Below are 15,145 nucleotides of genomic sequence, written 5' to 3'. Positions count from 1 at the left end.
ATTATTAGGATCTAACAGAAAGCGTTGATTCTAATTTTAAATAACCATATTAAGCGTAAATAATATATATTTTAAATTGTAAAAAAGAATGAAATAAACAATAAAATGTTGACTCCAACTCGATATAGGGCTGCAAAGGATTAATAAACGACATTATGCTTATCATCACTATCATGATAACGCGAAATTGCTTGAGGCTACTTGAAGGAATGGTTCTTCGTGAAAAGGGAAAACTCATCTGAGAAACGAATTCGTTTCCTTTTCCTCTTTTCATTTACTCGGGACTTCATTTTGGTGGCAACGGTCAATAAAACGGTTCGAACAAAGAAAAATTTTCATTTTTCGTGGTGCACAATTTTCTTTTATGACGATATTCAATGAAAACTTTTTATATCATATTATTATTGACGTATATCTGTATAAATAAACAAGGAAAAATAATATAAAAATATATATACATTCATAAAATAAATTTATGCATATATATTTGCGTTATTGCATTTGTGTCGTCGATTTAAAATAGAATTTATCAAATAATCGTACGTTTTCATGAAATTTTTCAATATTTCTACTAATGGCATTTCAAAATAAATACCACCTGTGAAAAATATTACACGAAAAATCTTTTTTTCTGATTAAAACCAATATGTTAAATGATTTGTTTTCAAATGCTATGAAATATTTATTCGTAGATAGAATTTGATGGATTGATGTCATCGATTAAATTTCGTATTTTTATTAATTGTTCAAATTATATTCAAAAATTATATTAAAGAAGAACAAAATTTGTTATAAATAATGTAAATATTTATACAGATATCTTTTAATTTTTCTTTGTTCTATTAATTTTTTTTATGAGTAAATAACCCTTCAAATTCTGATTTTGATTTTGAATTTCGTGAAGAAAATAACGAAATCCCAAATAAATTAATTGATACAGCAAAATCAATAACATATTGCTATCATTTCTAATGCTTCGATGCATTATATGCACATAATTTTTAAAAAACAGAATTGAACAAATCAATTTAATTTACTCTTCCTTAAGGATTAAATATCAGAAAAATTTCTACAAGATGAACACACTTTTTATCGAAGAGATTCCTTCGTTTAAGAAGTTGGATCAAAAATACACGATTTAAATTTCCCTTGAAATTTCTTTACCTCCGAATCCCTTAATAGATTCTGAATAAGTTTGACGACGAATATAAATTCTCAGATATCTCGGTCATAATTTCATTCTTAATAGCCGGTATTATTACTCCAGAGGCGTAACGAAGAATTTTTTTTTTTTCAATTAAAATCTTGAACGAGAGAAAGAGGAAATTTTGCTCAAGACATTCGTTTAACAAACTTCGAGATGATGAACTGATTGCATTGATTTATCATCGTACGTTTTAACTAACATATATTCTCTGCTTTTAGATAGAATTTCCATTCGTGACAAAAGAAAAAAATAAATAAATGTGCATACGTGGTGTTTGGGATGGAATGAAAAATTTTTTTGCAGTGACGAAAGAAGAAGAACCGGAAGAAATATTATTGTACAAAGGGAAATTCCCCCGGGAAATTCTATTGCGAGCAACACTAACTTCGTGACAGGATGTTACGCGATGGCAAAGCTTCACAAATATTTGTATTCTGAAAACACGAAGCGCGAATTAAGAAATAATGGGACAAGGGACGTGTGAAAGTAAACGTTTTCTCTCGCCGCAAAAAGAAGTCCCTTTTTTAAAAGTCCCATTGCTGTGTACTTTGAAAGTAAACGAAAAAGGTAACGTTTTAAAAATTGTTAGGCAATTATCAACCGATGAAATGCGATGAAATTGTAAAAGAGAATTGTTGATTATGTGATTGATAAAAAAAAGGAGGGAGAAATGAGTTTTCTTTTCTCTCTAATTAAACAAACGAAATTTATTCTATATTTTCTGCATTATCTTGTCACTATTATTATATTTTTCGTATATCCCCAATCGAAAATTAGCTTGAAATTTCGTTTGCACTTGAAGGAAGAGAAAAAAACATTATTCTTTCTTTTTCACTCTTTCCTGAGAGATCATTTTTTTAACATTTTTAGATTGTATCGCGAAATAACGGGACACTCTGTAGAATGGAGGAAAAGGAGAGAGCGTAGCAACAGCTTTCGTTCTGCAAAAAGTTCAAAGGGCACAGGAACAAGGAAAACTATAAAATTAAATTTGGGAATAGAATTTATAACAAGGCTTTCGAGACGCAGGGAGAAAGACTGAAATGTCGACAATTTTCAGAAAATAGGTTTTACAAGGCGGGCGCATTAAACGCTGTTGTTTGAAAATGGACGCTTTAATCTCACAAACGAAACAATCGAGCCAAAGAAAGAATATCGTCCCTTTCGCGATAGATCTCCTTCTGCGAGATTATCAAAAAGAAGAAGATAAAAATGTAGAACCATACTACTATAAAGTTTTACCAAGAGCATATGGGAAAAATAATTTCTTAAATGCTTGAAGAAACAGAAATTTTTCTGCTCGACGAAAATATAGTGGCAGGTAATATTAATTAATAACAATTTTCATTCTTTTTCCATCTGCATAAAATATAAATCGACAGAAGATTTATATGGCAAAAAAAAATAAAAGTATCGTTTAAAAAAAAAGGCAAAATCTGTTGGTAATTCTTGAAAATTCTACCCCAGAATGCGCATTCCAATTCTATTTACATTGCTAATGAAATTTCATTTCCGCCTTCTATTTCTCGAAGTGGCGATGCAGAAGAGTTCGTTGGCACGGCACTTCTCATTTCGTTCAACGTATTCTCAAAACCACTTATTTAACACACAGAAAGTTGCCTGGCGATGAGAAAAGAAAGGAACGAAGACGATAATTGGCTGAAACTGGGCCAGTGCTGTGCAATCGATTTCCTCGCGAAAATGAACAAGTCTTTCTACCATTTCTTATTATATTCAAAATTTATATTCCTCCATCCTCTTATTGTACTCGTATCGCTTCCATCGATCTTAATGTATTACGAAATTGTGTTAGCTCATTGACTGAGTTACTTAATTTTGTCCCAATTAAAAAATATTTGCAAACAAATTTAATTTTGAAAAAAGAAATTTCGAAACAGTGAATATCTGTATAGCAATAGAAAAAAGGATAAATAGAGGTCCAATATGCAAATTGACTATCAAAGTTAAGTTAATCTTAACTTATCTTATCTATGTAAGATCGTGTAAAGCTTCATAATTAATTTGGTATGTATACTTTGAATAATTTGGGGAATAATATCGAGATTCGAAACATTATTTTACAATTAAAATTCCTTAAAGTGATTTAAAATCTGATATTAATGAATATTTAGCATAATAAATTGAACAATTTTTCTTTTTAGGTAAAAAAAAAAGGGGAAATTTTAAGATGATAACATTCCTTCGAAATGAAATTCCGTTTGAAAGAAAATCACTCCATGAATCTTGTGTATTCATAAAGAAACAGAATTTTTTTCCTTGATTTTTGTAATAAATCGATTGAATTTTCATAAAATATTCACGAAGACTATTATTGCACTCACGTTTGTAATATTTTTAATATTCCTTCTAACTTTCTTATACAAGTACTTTCGTATACTTTATTATACTATAATAAATCGATTTTATCGTTCAATTTTACAAAGAATAAATCGTTGCAGGATGGGCTCCATTGAAAATATGGCAATCAATCGACGTGCAACCCGATTGAACGTTCATCAAAAAAGGTGTGCAACGTGTATATATCGTTGCAAATAAATGACGCCAGTTTAATTTTATTTACCTTAGCAACGACGAGTAATTTAATCGCAACTATGTAAACTAGATTATTTTCACTACTAGCGTCACGGCAAAGTACTTTCTGTCAGTGTTCAACCAGCGACATGGATGCCCTATCTTAATTAATTACTGCGTGCAGGGAAGAACTTAATGAATTTCGTACAATGCTGTGTCACGATAACGAAGCGCGCACGTGAATTGTGCTCCGCGTTGAAAAATTACGTTTAATGAGGCGAATAATTAACAGGAACGCTATGCCGCATCATAATAATTATTTAATCTTTAATCTTTAAATTCTGATTAATCACGATTACAACTTTCTTAGAATTTGAATGAAAATTGGATGCTCCCTGTTTAAATTTTTAATAATTATTTTCTTCCAGCGTGCACGTTTCCCTTCACGGAATAAACGAGAACCCGTAAATTCAAAATGGCGTCGTATTTGAATCATTCCAGCTTCCTATGTAAATATATATCATATACGATTTGTATACATACATTCCAGAGAAACTCTCCGTGAAAATGAAGGAATTCTACGTCAACTATTGCACAAATTTTGAGAGAGAAAAATCCTTGCTAATATTTTTTTTTTTTTTTCAGAGAAACTCTCCGTGAAAATGAAGGAATTCTACGTCAACTATTGCACAAATTTTGAGAGAAGAGAATTTTGAGAGAGAAAAATCCTTGCTAATATTTTTTTTCCAAAGTGTAAATGGTCGGTGCACCGAGATCGTTAAAGTGTACGCTTGCATGCGGCTTAATTGGCGGGAAAATTCGTTGTTAAGCTTCAGGAGCAAAGCTTTAATACAAAAAAAAGGATTGCTCCAGTTGAGATTTATCAGGAAAAAACGAAAAAAGATACAATTATTATTAAGAGAATATTGACTTTTAACGTCTTAAGTGTCGCAATAAAGTCTCCAATATTCGTGTTTAATTTTCTTTGATTTAATTTAATAATAATTGTAATGAAACTAAATATATTTATTTGAATGTATATCAATACCAATTTCGATTTTGAACTATAATTAAAAAATTATTCTTATTTGATATAATTAATTTAGTCAGTACTAATATGTGTATTAATTTAATAATAATAAATCTCTACACAGGAAGGGATAAATTCAATGTTATAACAATACAAAATATGAGATGTTCCCTCGACCACAATAGTTCACATACCAGTGTAACAAGAATAATTATGTTTCATAAATGGGAGGAAACGCGTAGACAATTTATTATAACTGATTTGTTTGGTTTTATTCCTTTCTTTTCACCTGTCATGCCTTCTTTACAATGCTAAACGTTGAAAGGATTCGCCGATTTGTGAAATAGAGTTTTTAAGAGAAGAAAACGCTAGAGCAATTCAAATACACAAGATTCAAGATGCTGATTAATACCGTTTGTCTACTAGTTGAAATTCGGTAATTAAATTCTTGGGAAATCGATAATTAAATTTTTGTTGTAAGTATTTTATCAAAAAATAAGTTATTTTATACGAAAAAATATTGATTTTAAACTATTTTTCTTCCTCTATGATAACACATACGAGATATTTTAAAGGATTGATATTTTATTATATATTAATCTTTTAATAATTTATTGAAGGTATAAATTACGATCTGCAAAAGTTATTGCAGAAGTAAATCTATTTTCTTTATAATTGAATAGAGAAAAATTTTGTACAGTCAAGTCTTGATGTAGCTGTACAATTGATGTTAAATACGCCACATAAAGCTTGCATATTTATTGTTAAATTTGATAACTCTAAAAATATAGAACCGTTAAAAAAATGATCTTTAATATCAAAATTATACTTTTAAAGAAGTATAATTTTCTTCTATGTCTATTTCAATAAACGATTTTTAACACAAAGAAAATAATTGTTCGATAATATACTTGTACAGATTCAACTGAATTTTCTAAAGTTTTATTCACAAAATCAAAGAAAATTCAGTTCTCCTTTCACGACACGAATACGGTTGAATGGATCATTTCAGAACATTCTTACTCTTTTCGGAACAAGAAGTTAAATGATATTTGAGAAGAGCACTTTGCCACCCAGAAATAAAGAGAACACGGATAATTAGCAGCATAAGTACGAGCTGCATCCTCTCGTTATACGTGTTTCATGTTTCAACAAGTCATCCAGAAGGGATAAAAATTCTATTGCAAATATATTAACGCACACAAATAGGTTAACAGTAAACTGAGATCGGTTGAAAAGCTTTATATGTATATATATATGTAACGTACATATAGAGAGCAAGAAGTACCATCGTCAGAGAATCCAAGTTAAATGCGAATGCTCGGCAAAAAAAGACACACTTTTCTCTGCTTTGAGATGAGATTAATTAAGAGACGATTAATTCAAAAAAAAAATCTTTTCATTTTATGAAACTCTCAGTGGAGTTAAGATATGAAAAGTAAATATTTTTGTGTACCAATTTTTGAATTTGTTTTAATTAAAAAAGATATTCCACGAATCTATTAAATCAATTGTTTGGATATTTTATTACTTATTGTTTAAATATATTATTAGAAATTATTCTCTGTTGAAAAAGATAATCAATGACAATAACTCAATAACGTGATATCGATATTGATGATTGTCGTTGGAAAGGTAGGATGAAACATATATTCGAACCAAATAGTGAAACGAGGCACATATAATACATGGAAGACAAAAAGATTCTCCAATAACTGTTCTGTCTTTTTTTTTTTTTTTTTTTTTACCGATTCTCTGGTATCGCAAACGTCAATCGTATTACTCTATATTCCATAGCTGTTAAGCAATTTTTCAAACATGGATGCCTTCATCTGAAAACGAGCGTTTTAATGTCTTTGTCGCCGAGCATTTCACGTGTAACGTGTTCTAAAATAAAAATCTCTTTTATTTACATTAATCTATCGCGGTGTAGTTGTCAAAAATTTATTTACACGCAACGTCTTCAACTTATGTAAATTGAAAAATGAAAGATAATAAAAAAAATTCAAAAGAATAAATTTTAGAAATGTTAGAAATAAATTTTAGAATGAAGGATCGTATACAAACAATCTTAATTGAAAATTTTTTAACTAGTATATTGATGCAGCTACTTATTCGAGCAATAGCAAATGCCTGACTATAAATTCGACTATACTACTGCCACAGTTTCGACAAGCATACATCTAAAAGGAAATTTTCTCATATAAACTATTTCGTACTAAACCCTATATACGAATAAATATTAATGATGTAACGATCATTATTTTACATCATTATTTTTATCCAATATTTTTTTATTTACCATTTTATTAACTTTACTCTCTTTCCAGGTACTTTAATTCTTGGAATAAATTAGTATATTGATGCAGTTATTCCTGTCTGACTATAAATTCGACTATACTACTACTACAATTTCGACACGCATACATCTAAAAGGAAATTTACTCGTATACTGTTTCATACTAAACCTAAATATATAGGAATAAATATTAATGATGTAATGACATCATTATTTTACATCATTATTTTTATCCAATATCTTTTCTATCTACCATTTTATTAACTTTACTTTCTTTTCAGGTACTTTAATTCTTGGAATAAACTAATGTATTGATGCAGCTATTCCTGTCTGACTATAAATTCGACTATACTACTGACTCAGTTTCGACAAATATACATCTAAAAGAAAATTTCTCGTATAAACTATTTCGTACTAAACCCTATATATGAATAAATATTAATGATGTAACGACATCATTATTTTACACCATTATTTTTATCCAATCCTTTTTAATTTATCATTTTACTAACTTTACTCTCTTTCCAGGTACTTCGATTCTTGGAGTAAACTAGTATATTGATGCAACTATTCCTGTCTGACTATAAATTCGACTATACTACTACTACAATTTCGACAAGCATACATCTAAAAGGAAATTTTCTCATATAAACTATTTCGTACTAAACCCTATATACGAATAAATATTAATGATGTAACGACATCATTATTTTATACCATTATTTTTATCCAATCCTTTTTAATCTACCATTTTACTAACTTTACTCTCTTTCCAGGTACTTCGATTCTTGGAGTAAACTAGTATATTGATGCAGCTATTCCTGTCTGATTATAAATTCGACTATACTACTACTACAATTTCGACAAGCATACATCTAAAAGGAAATTTTCTCATATAAACTATTTCGTACTAAACCCTATATACGAATAAATATTAATGATGTAACGATATCATTATTTTACACCATTATTTTTATCCAATCTTTTTAATCTATCACTTTATTAACTTTTCTCTTTCCAGGTACTTTAATTCCTGAAATAAACTAATATATTGATGCAGCTATTCCTTATTCGAACGATACCAAATGTCTGACTATAAATTCGACTATACTACTGCCACAGTTTCGACATACAATACCTTTTTAATCTACCATTTTACTAACTTTACTCTTTTTCCAGATACTTCGATTCTTGGAGTAAACTAGTATATTGATGCAGCTATTCCTGTCTGACTATAAATTCGACTATACTACTACTACAATTTCGACAAGCATATATCTAAAAGGAAATTTTCTCGTATAAACTATTTCGTATAAACTATTAAACCCTATATACGAATAAATATTAATGATGTAACGACATCATTATTTTACACCATTATTTTTATCCAATATCTTTTCAATCTATCATTTTACTAACTTTACTTTCTTTCAGGTACTTCGATTCTTGGAATAAACGAGAATCTACGTCACAAATATTCAACGTTGTTCGTTATTCGATATCGAGTATAACGTTGCAAAAGTTTTCCGCCCGTATAACCGTGTAACCTGCATCCATCGCTTGCAGGAAATTTCAACGGGGTGGTATCACCACGTCTGTGAAATCCATTTAAGAAACCCCCCCCCTCTTCTAGTCGGTGAATATCATAAAAGCAGCATGCTTCGACTGTTTCGTATTCACGAACTTGGTGTAACTCCATCTTGCTTCAATTTAAATTCTCTTTTCAGGGATAGAATCCCTGGAAGCGTCTTATCCGATACACCATCACAGGTGCAATCTTCATCTTCCTCTCGCCCGAGGACACGTTTTGTACAATAAAAGTTTAAAATACTAGTTTCTTTAATGTACGATATCTTCGTCCGACCATTGTTTTGAAAAGTTGCCAATTGAACGACATTGTTTGATTATATTGACAAAAATTCGATTCATAAGGAACGTGAAACAAAAATTTCGAGTATGTTCATCTTTATTTTTCGACTAGTCACATCGAAAAGCTATTAGAAAATAATCGAAATGATACAAAAATTGTGCAGTAACTGATCTCATATTTGATTTAATCTTTTGAAGAATATATAGAAAACCTATACACCTACAATGTATGTATATTTAATTTTTGTTTAATTTAAGAATGATATATCACAAATAACATTAATAATATTAATAAATAATCTCTGAATCATTATTATTTATTCATTATGAGCAGTGTTTAAAGATATTTTCAGATGGACGAATATTAATAGATTCGCTGTGATGTTCAAATTCCAAAGAAAAAGAATAAAAGATAGAAGAAATCAAAGAAAAGATAAAGATGAGGAATGATATGAATCGTGATTGCGTATCACGTAAAGGAAATATTGCTGTTCAATAATAAAAAGTGATCGATATCCAACCAATACTGTCAATAAGTTGTATTCATTACACAATTGATGGAACTTCAAGTTTTCCAATCACGTGATATTTTCATACTCCTAATGTACATAAATTTCCCCCTTTTTTTTCTCATTAATACAAACTGCAATGCACAAATAAAAAACGATTGGCAGTGAAGCGTATACCGCAAATACCTCGTCTACTCTCAAAGTGGAATACCATATCTACACTGCTCTCAAAGAGAGCTCAAACTTAAAGCTGTTCTCAAAGTAGAATTCATTGTAGCTCCACTGGTTCCTACAAGGCTCTTAGGTGAACTAAGACTTTGTTTAACAAAGCTACTTTCGATTAAGAAAGATTTCAACTGCTTGACCAGTATCATTTTGTACAAACAAATGAGTCAATACTTATAAATTGAATTTTATTTGATAATCAAAGTAATAAGTCGAAACACGCTCAATGGATAATGAGACTTGAAAATAAAGTTTCGAATACTGTGGAATTTGTTGATCAGACACGGAGCATAATTGTTTTAACGATTTAATTAATAAAATGTCGAAAGAGATGGAACAAAGGAAGCGGACAAACATGTTTTTTTTTAATATTATGAGTGGCTTATACCTAACGAATAACAGAGAATTTCCATTATATGTATTACAATGCCATTATTCCAAATGCGTATATTTCAAAGAAGTGAAGCGAAAAACTCGACCTATTACATTCATTATAAATGAAAGAAAGCATTACCGTGTACATAAATAAAGTATACGGGTAATTGATGTGAATTAATATCACTTCTTCTCGATTAAAAAATATTCCAAATGAAATGGTCACTCGAAGGTAAGGAAATTTGTATTATAAGAAAACTGTTTTCTCAACAATGATGTGCAATGAATTCTTCAATTCTTTGAATAATATTCAAGCTTCCTAATATCTGAACTATTATTTTAATAATTGAAATTAAAATGTTGGACTTAAAATAAATGAATTAACTAAAACTGAATTGAAAAAGAATCAAGTTTATATAGTTTGAAAAATACCTATAAATGGATTTGAAAAAGTATCCCCAGTACGAGATCTACAACCATCAACTTCTATATTAAATCCCTGATAAACTATTCATCATTTCCCCTCAAAATTGGATACTGTGCTAGTTTCACTTATTTAAGACCTATCGCATCATGCAAAAGCCCATTAAAAAGTCAACATTACACCTTGTTAGCACAGTTTTAAATATTCTGGCTACACATATTAATAGATTAAATTTTACAAAATCCCAAAAGATCTTAGTATGGATAGCTTGGATCTTTGTATCCAAAGCTTAAGACTCCAATAAATAAATAACATATATTTATCAAGAGAAATAGAAAATAGGATAAATTATTTCTACAAGCCAATATATATATATGTATATATATATATATATATTATATAGTATATTATATATTATATAATATATTATATATATATATATCAGTGAGTATAAGGCAAACAGGTACTCACCTGTTTCCGTAGAGGGGTCGCGCACTCGTCCTTGCTCCTCTCGAACCGTTCAAATTTGAAACTGTTGCTCCTGTAGAGCTCGTTGTCGCTTTGCTGCCTCCTGCACAGCCTTCGCGTGAGTGCACGGGGCCTGCAGGGGGCACATTCGGTGGCGAGACCCCAGTGCAGGTGCAGCATCGCGAGTTCCGCCGTGCACCTGGCCATGGCGCAACCGGCGCGCCTCACGCGACACTTAACACGCTTTATTCTGCCCTCGTGCTGCGGTTTATGGCTGCACGGTTGCGAACCGCTTCCACTGCAATCGCACGTGCGACGGGACCGGCGTTGCCTGACCGTGTGCGAACACGGCTTTGCCTCCTCGCCGCACTCGCACTCGCCGCCGCCGCCTGTGTGGGTGCAGTTTATTCTTTCGGCGCACTCGCACGGCTGCTGCTGCTGCTGCTGTTGCTGTTGATTCGACTGGCTCGCTTGAGAGAAAGTAGGTGAAGAGGGTTGCACCGACACTCGATGCCGCGTACCACCGCCTGCCGCCGAGTGTCGACAAGGCCGCTCCGGACAGTCACATCTGTGGAAAGGTAGAATGGACGGTTTATTGAATATTCAGTGGTGAATTGTTTGGCTTTGCCACGAGCGAAATTCGATTGATTGGATTTGAATTGGATCCGCTTATGACGTACGCAAATGTTGAATCTCAAAAAATGATTGAATGTTTTTAAATTATATGAATGAAACTGTTAGGAGTTCAAGGTATGATTATTAAGTAGAAAAATATTTTATTTCATTTTTGGTATATTGAAAGGTAAATGATGGAAATTGTTTTATCATTAATACATATGATGAGAAATTGATTGGATTTAAATTGGATTTGAATCTTTATGACATATGTCAATAAATTATTAATCATGATTATGAGATCTTAATTTGTAAAAGTGATTAAACATTTGATTTTTCATCCGGTCATATAGAGAGATTTTAATGAATTAATGCATAAATATAAATATAACAAAATCTTATTTTGCTATGTTCTTAATAATATATATATATATAGTAAATAAATTTCTCAAGTTCAAATGATAATATATTAATTTACTGCTAAAGAGATTTAAATTCCAGAATAATTCTAAAAAAGAAAGAATTTGAAATGAGAAATTCTAAAATTTTGAATCTAAAAAACGAAATTTTCTATACAATTTTCGATACATTTAAATTCAATTGTAATTATAATTTAAATATATATATATAATTTATGCTTCATTTCTATTCCACAAAGATATTGGCACTTTGACTTATAACACCGATAATTCATGAATCCTATTCAAACATTAATAACTAAGTTTATATACTATGATCTATCTAAATCTTAAATGTTCCTACATAACACGATATAAATTTCTTTGAATTTAACGACTACTAATTTTTGTTATCCGAATTTGGCTGAATCCTACCGAATTTTGGACCATTCGAATCATATTGTACCAGGATATATTATATCCCTACTGAATCATGTTGATGCTTCAATGGTTTCTGTCATATCCAGTCCTCTCTAACTCGGTTCATACTAGCCTAGATAAATCCTCCAAATGCTATTGGCTTTTCACGTAATCAGAAATATGATCTGTCAGATATCTATTGTAGCCTAAATGGACTTGACCGAATTTTATTTCATCCTGCCAAATATAAACTTGATTTGAAACACTTTATTCTATCTATGCTATGTCTATGATGTATGATTAAACTTAACATACTTTTATTATGAAAATAAAAGTACAAAAAAAACAATTAGATATTAAATTTAATTATTGTATTAATAAAAAAATCATAAAAAATAATATTATATAAAAATCTAATATACTTACAATAATACACTTTATCTTTAATTTTAAATCATATAAAAAAGTTTTGAAAAAATTCATTGGTATAACTTTTGAGACAACCATTCTTATATAGGTATAAATTTTATATTTGTAATTATTTTGCAGTAACAAATATATGAATATCTTGCTGAAATAATGAAAAAATGATTCATATAATAATCATGTATAATAATATTAAGAAATATTATTCCTAATAAATTAAAGAAATCTCTAATCTAAATCTATTAAAATCTCTAAATCATTTTAAAGTTCTATTCTATTTGAAGAATAAAAAAAAAGGATTATTAAAAATAATATATATATATAATAATAATAATATATGTAATAATCTAATCCTTTCACAAAATCTAATTCTTTCTTGATAAATAAGTATATATATATAATTAAATAAGTATTAATATATATAATAAGTATGTGTGTATATATATATATATATATAATAATAATAAATATGAGATATATGCCAATTTATATATAAATATATATATGTATATATGTCTGTCTGTGTGTGTGTGTATGTGTGTGTGTGCACATATATTCTTTACAAAATAAAATATTTATATTAATAATTAATTCATATTAATTTGTGATTGTGACATATAAATAGATACTCACATTTATTAATAATAAATATGAGATATATGCCAATTTATATATAAATATATATATGTGTCTGTGTGTGTATGTGTGTGTGTGTGTGTGCACATATATTCTTTACAAAATAAAATATTTATATTAATAATTAATTCATATTAATTTGTGATTGTGACATATAAATAGATACTCACATTTATTAATAAATATATATTATATATTTATAAATATATATAATATATATGTAACACAATATGTCCAGAAATTTTTCTATTTCAAATTTTATTGATACACACATATTTCGATAGATTACACATATATTATTCAATAATCGTAAAACTCAATATCGTAAAACTATCCTAACTCTTGAAATTATTTATTTATAACAAAAAATCACTAACAAAAATTCTTTTCAACGTAATATTTTAAAATAAAGAAACACAAAATTGAAGCACTTTCTTCACTTCTTTTCAAACTACCTGTAGAATGAAGTTATGAACAAGATGCAACAAGATTCGATTTATTTCGACCAATCGCTTTCGAGATATCTATTCGATCAATCGATAACCTTACATTTATCTGGTATAATAAAATCATGAAAATGTTTCGATTTATTAATTTCCTTTCTTTCTCTCTTTTTTATTTACTAATATATAATGCCTAATTTCATTATTCAGTTTTATATTGTTAATTAAGCGCATATTATATTCCCTACCAATCATTCTAGAAAAAGGTTTCAGGTTAACTATATTCGCGCCGTTACGAGCTTCGCAAATACGATTAACACACACAGTTACTTTGACCTTCGTTCCTTCCACCCCTTAAATTATAATGGATCATAACGAGTGTGTACATTGTCAAGCAAAAGAGCAATAGAGAATAATAAAAGGAAAAACAAAAGATATTAAGAAAAATAATTTGTAATATTTACCTTCGAATCCGCCGTACAGCCGATGTACGTGCTACATGCGGACAAGGTTGTGATTCCGGTGGACAGTCACAGTTGCCAACCCCGGGTCGAGTACGACGAACCCTTATTAGTACAGGATGTACTGGACATGGCTGCACTTGACAACTACACACAATTGTCTGCGGTCCACCACGAGATTTCCGACCACCTCCTCGTTTCGCGCGTTGGTCCACGTGCAGCTGACAAGGCTGTACAGGGCAACCACAGCGAGCTGTGGCACTGCGACGCCCGGCACCTTGTACACGTCTCCACACCCGCTCCATTCAACGACCGGCGTGCGACTAACAAATATACGCCCCACACCACTCGATTCTCTCGATTTATCTCGACAACCTTCGGCTAACTTCGGTTCGTTCCGTAACCCCCAGTTTTGGCAACTCTGTCACGCATGGAGTCCTGTCTTCTAGGGATGCGCGTACTGCAATTCTTTTTTACACGATATATTCTAATTTTTCAGTGAAAACACGTGAAAATATATATATTTTAATTCAACATGTGAATTACATATATTTTTTTTAAATGTGTAACGTTTCCTGATGATTTTGAAAATCTTTTTGGATCATTTTACGAACTGTTGAATATGCTGTTCTTTAGAAAGGTATTTTTCTTCTATTTTTATATTGATTTTTATATTGATACAAATTTCATATATTATAATGCATTTTAATTAAATGTTAAAAAAAAATTAAACTTTTTTATACTTTTTTGATGGTATTTATAATACCATAATTGAATATTTCCATATATATGATTTTGAATAAACTTC

General features: G+C 29.9%; 1 protein-coding gene across 1 annotated transcript in view; it reads right to left on the bottom strand.

Moving 5' to 3' along the window:
• The window catches only part of LOC550870, a 195,434-nt gene extending 180,763 nt beyond the window's left edge, over positions 1-14,671 (bottom strand). The window contains exons 1-2 of the mRNA XM_006561241.3: positions 14,341-14,671; positions 10,942-11,506 (exon numbers count right to left, since the gene is read on the bottom strand). Coding sequence (XP_006561304.2) covers positions 10,942-11,506; positions 14,341-14,642 — 867 coding nt within the window. The 5' untranslated portion in view covers positions 14,643-14,671. The remainder of the gene's footprint in view (positions 1-10,941; positions 11,507-14,340) is intronic.
• Between the last annotated feature and the right edge of the window lie 474 nt (positions 14,672-15,145).

This window comes from Apis mellifera, linkage group LG6, assembly GCF_003254395.2.
Source record: "Apis mellifera strain DH4 linkage group LG6, Amel_HAv3.1, whole genome shotgun sequence".
NCBI lineage: Eukaryota > Metazoa > Arthropoda > Insecta > Hymenoptera > Apidae > Apis > Apis mellifera.
Note: the sequence above shows the minus strand (reverse complement) of the source record. Positions and strands in the feature narration are given on the sequence as shown.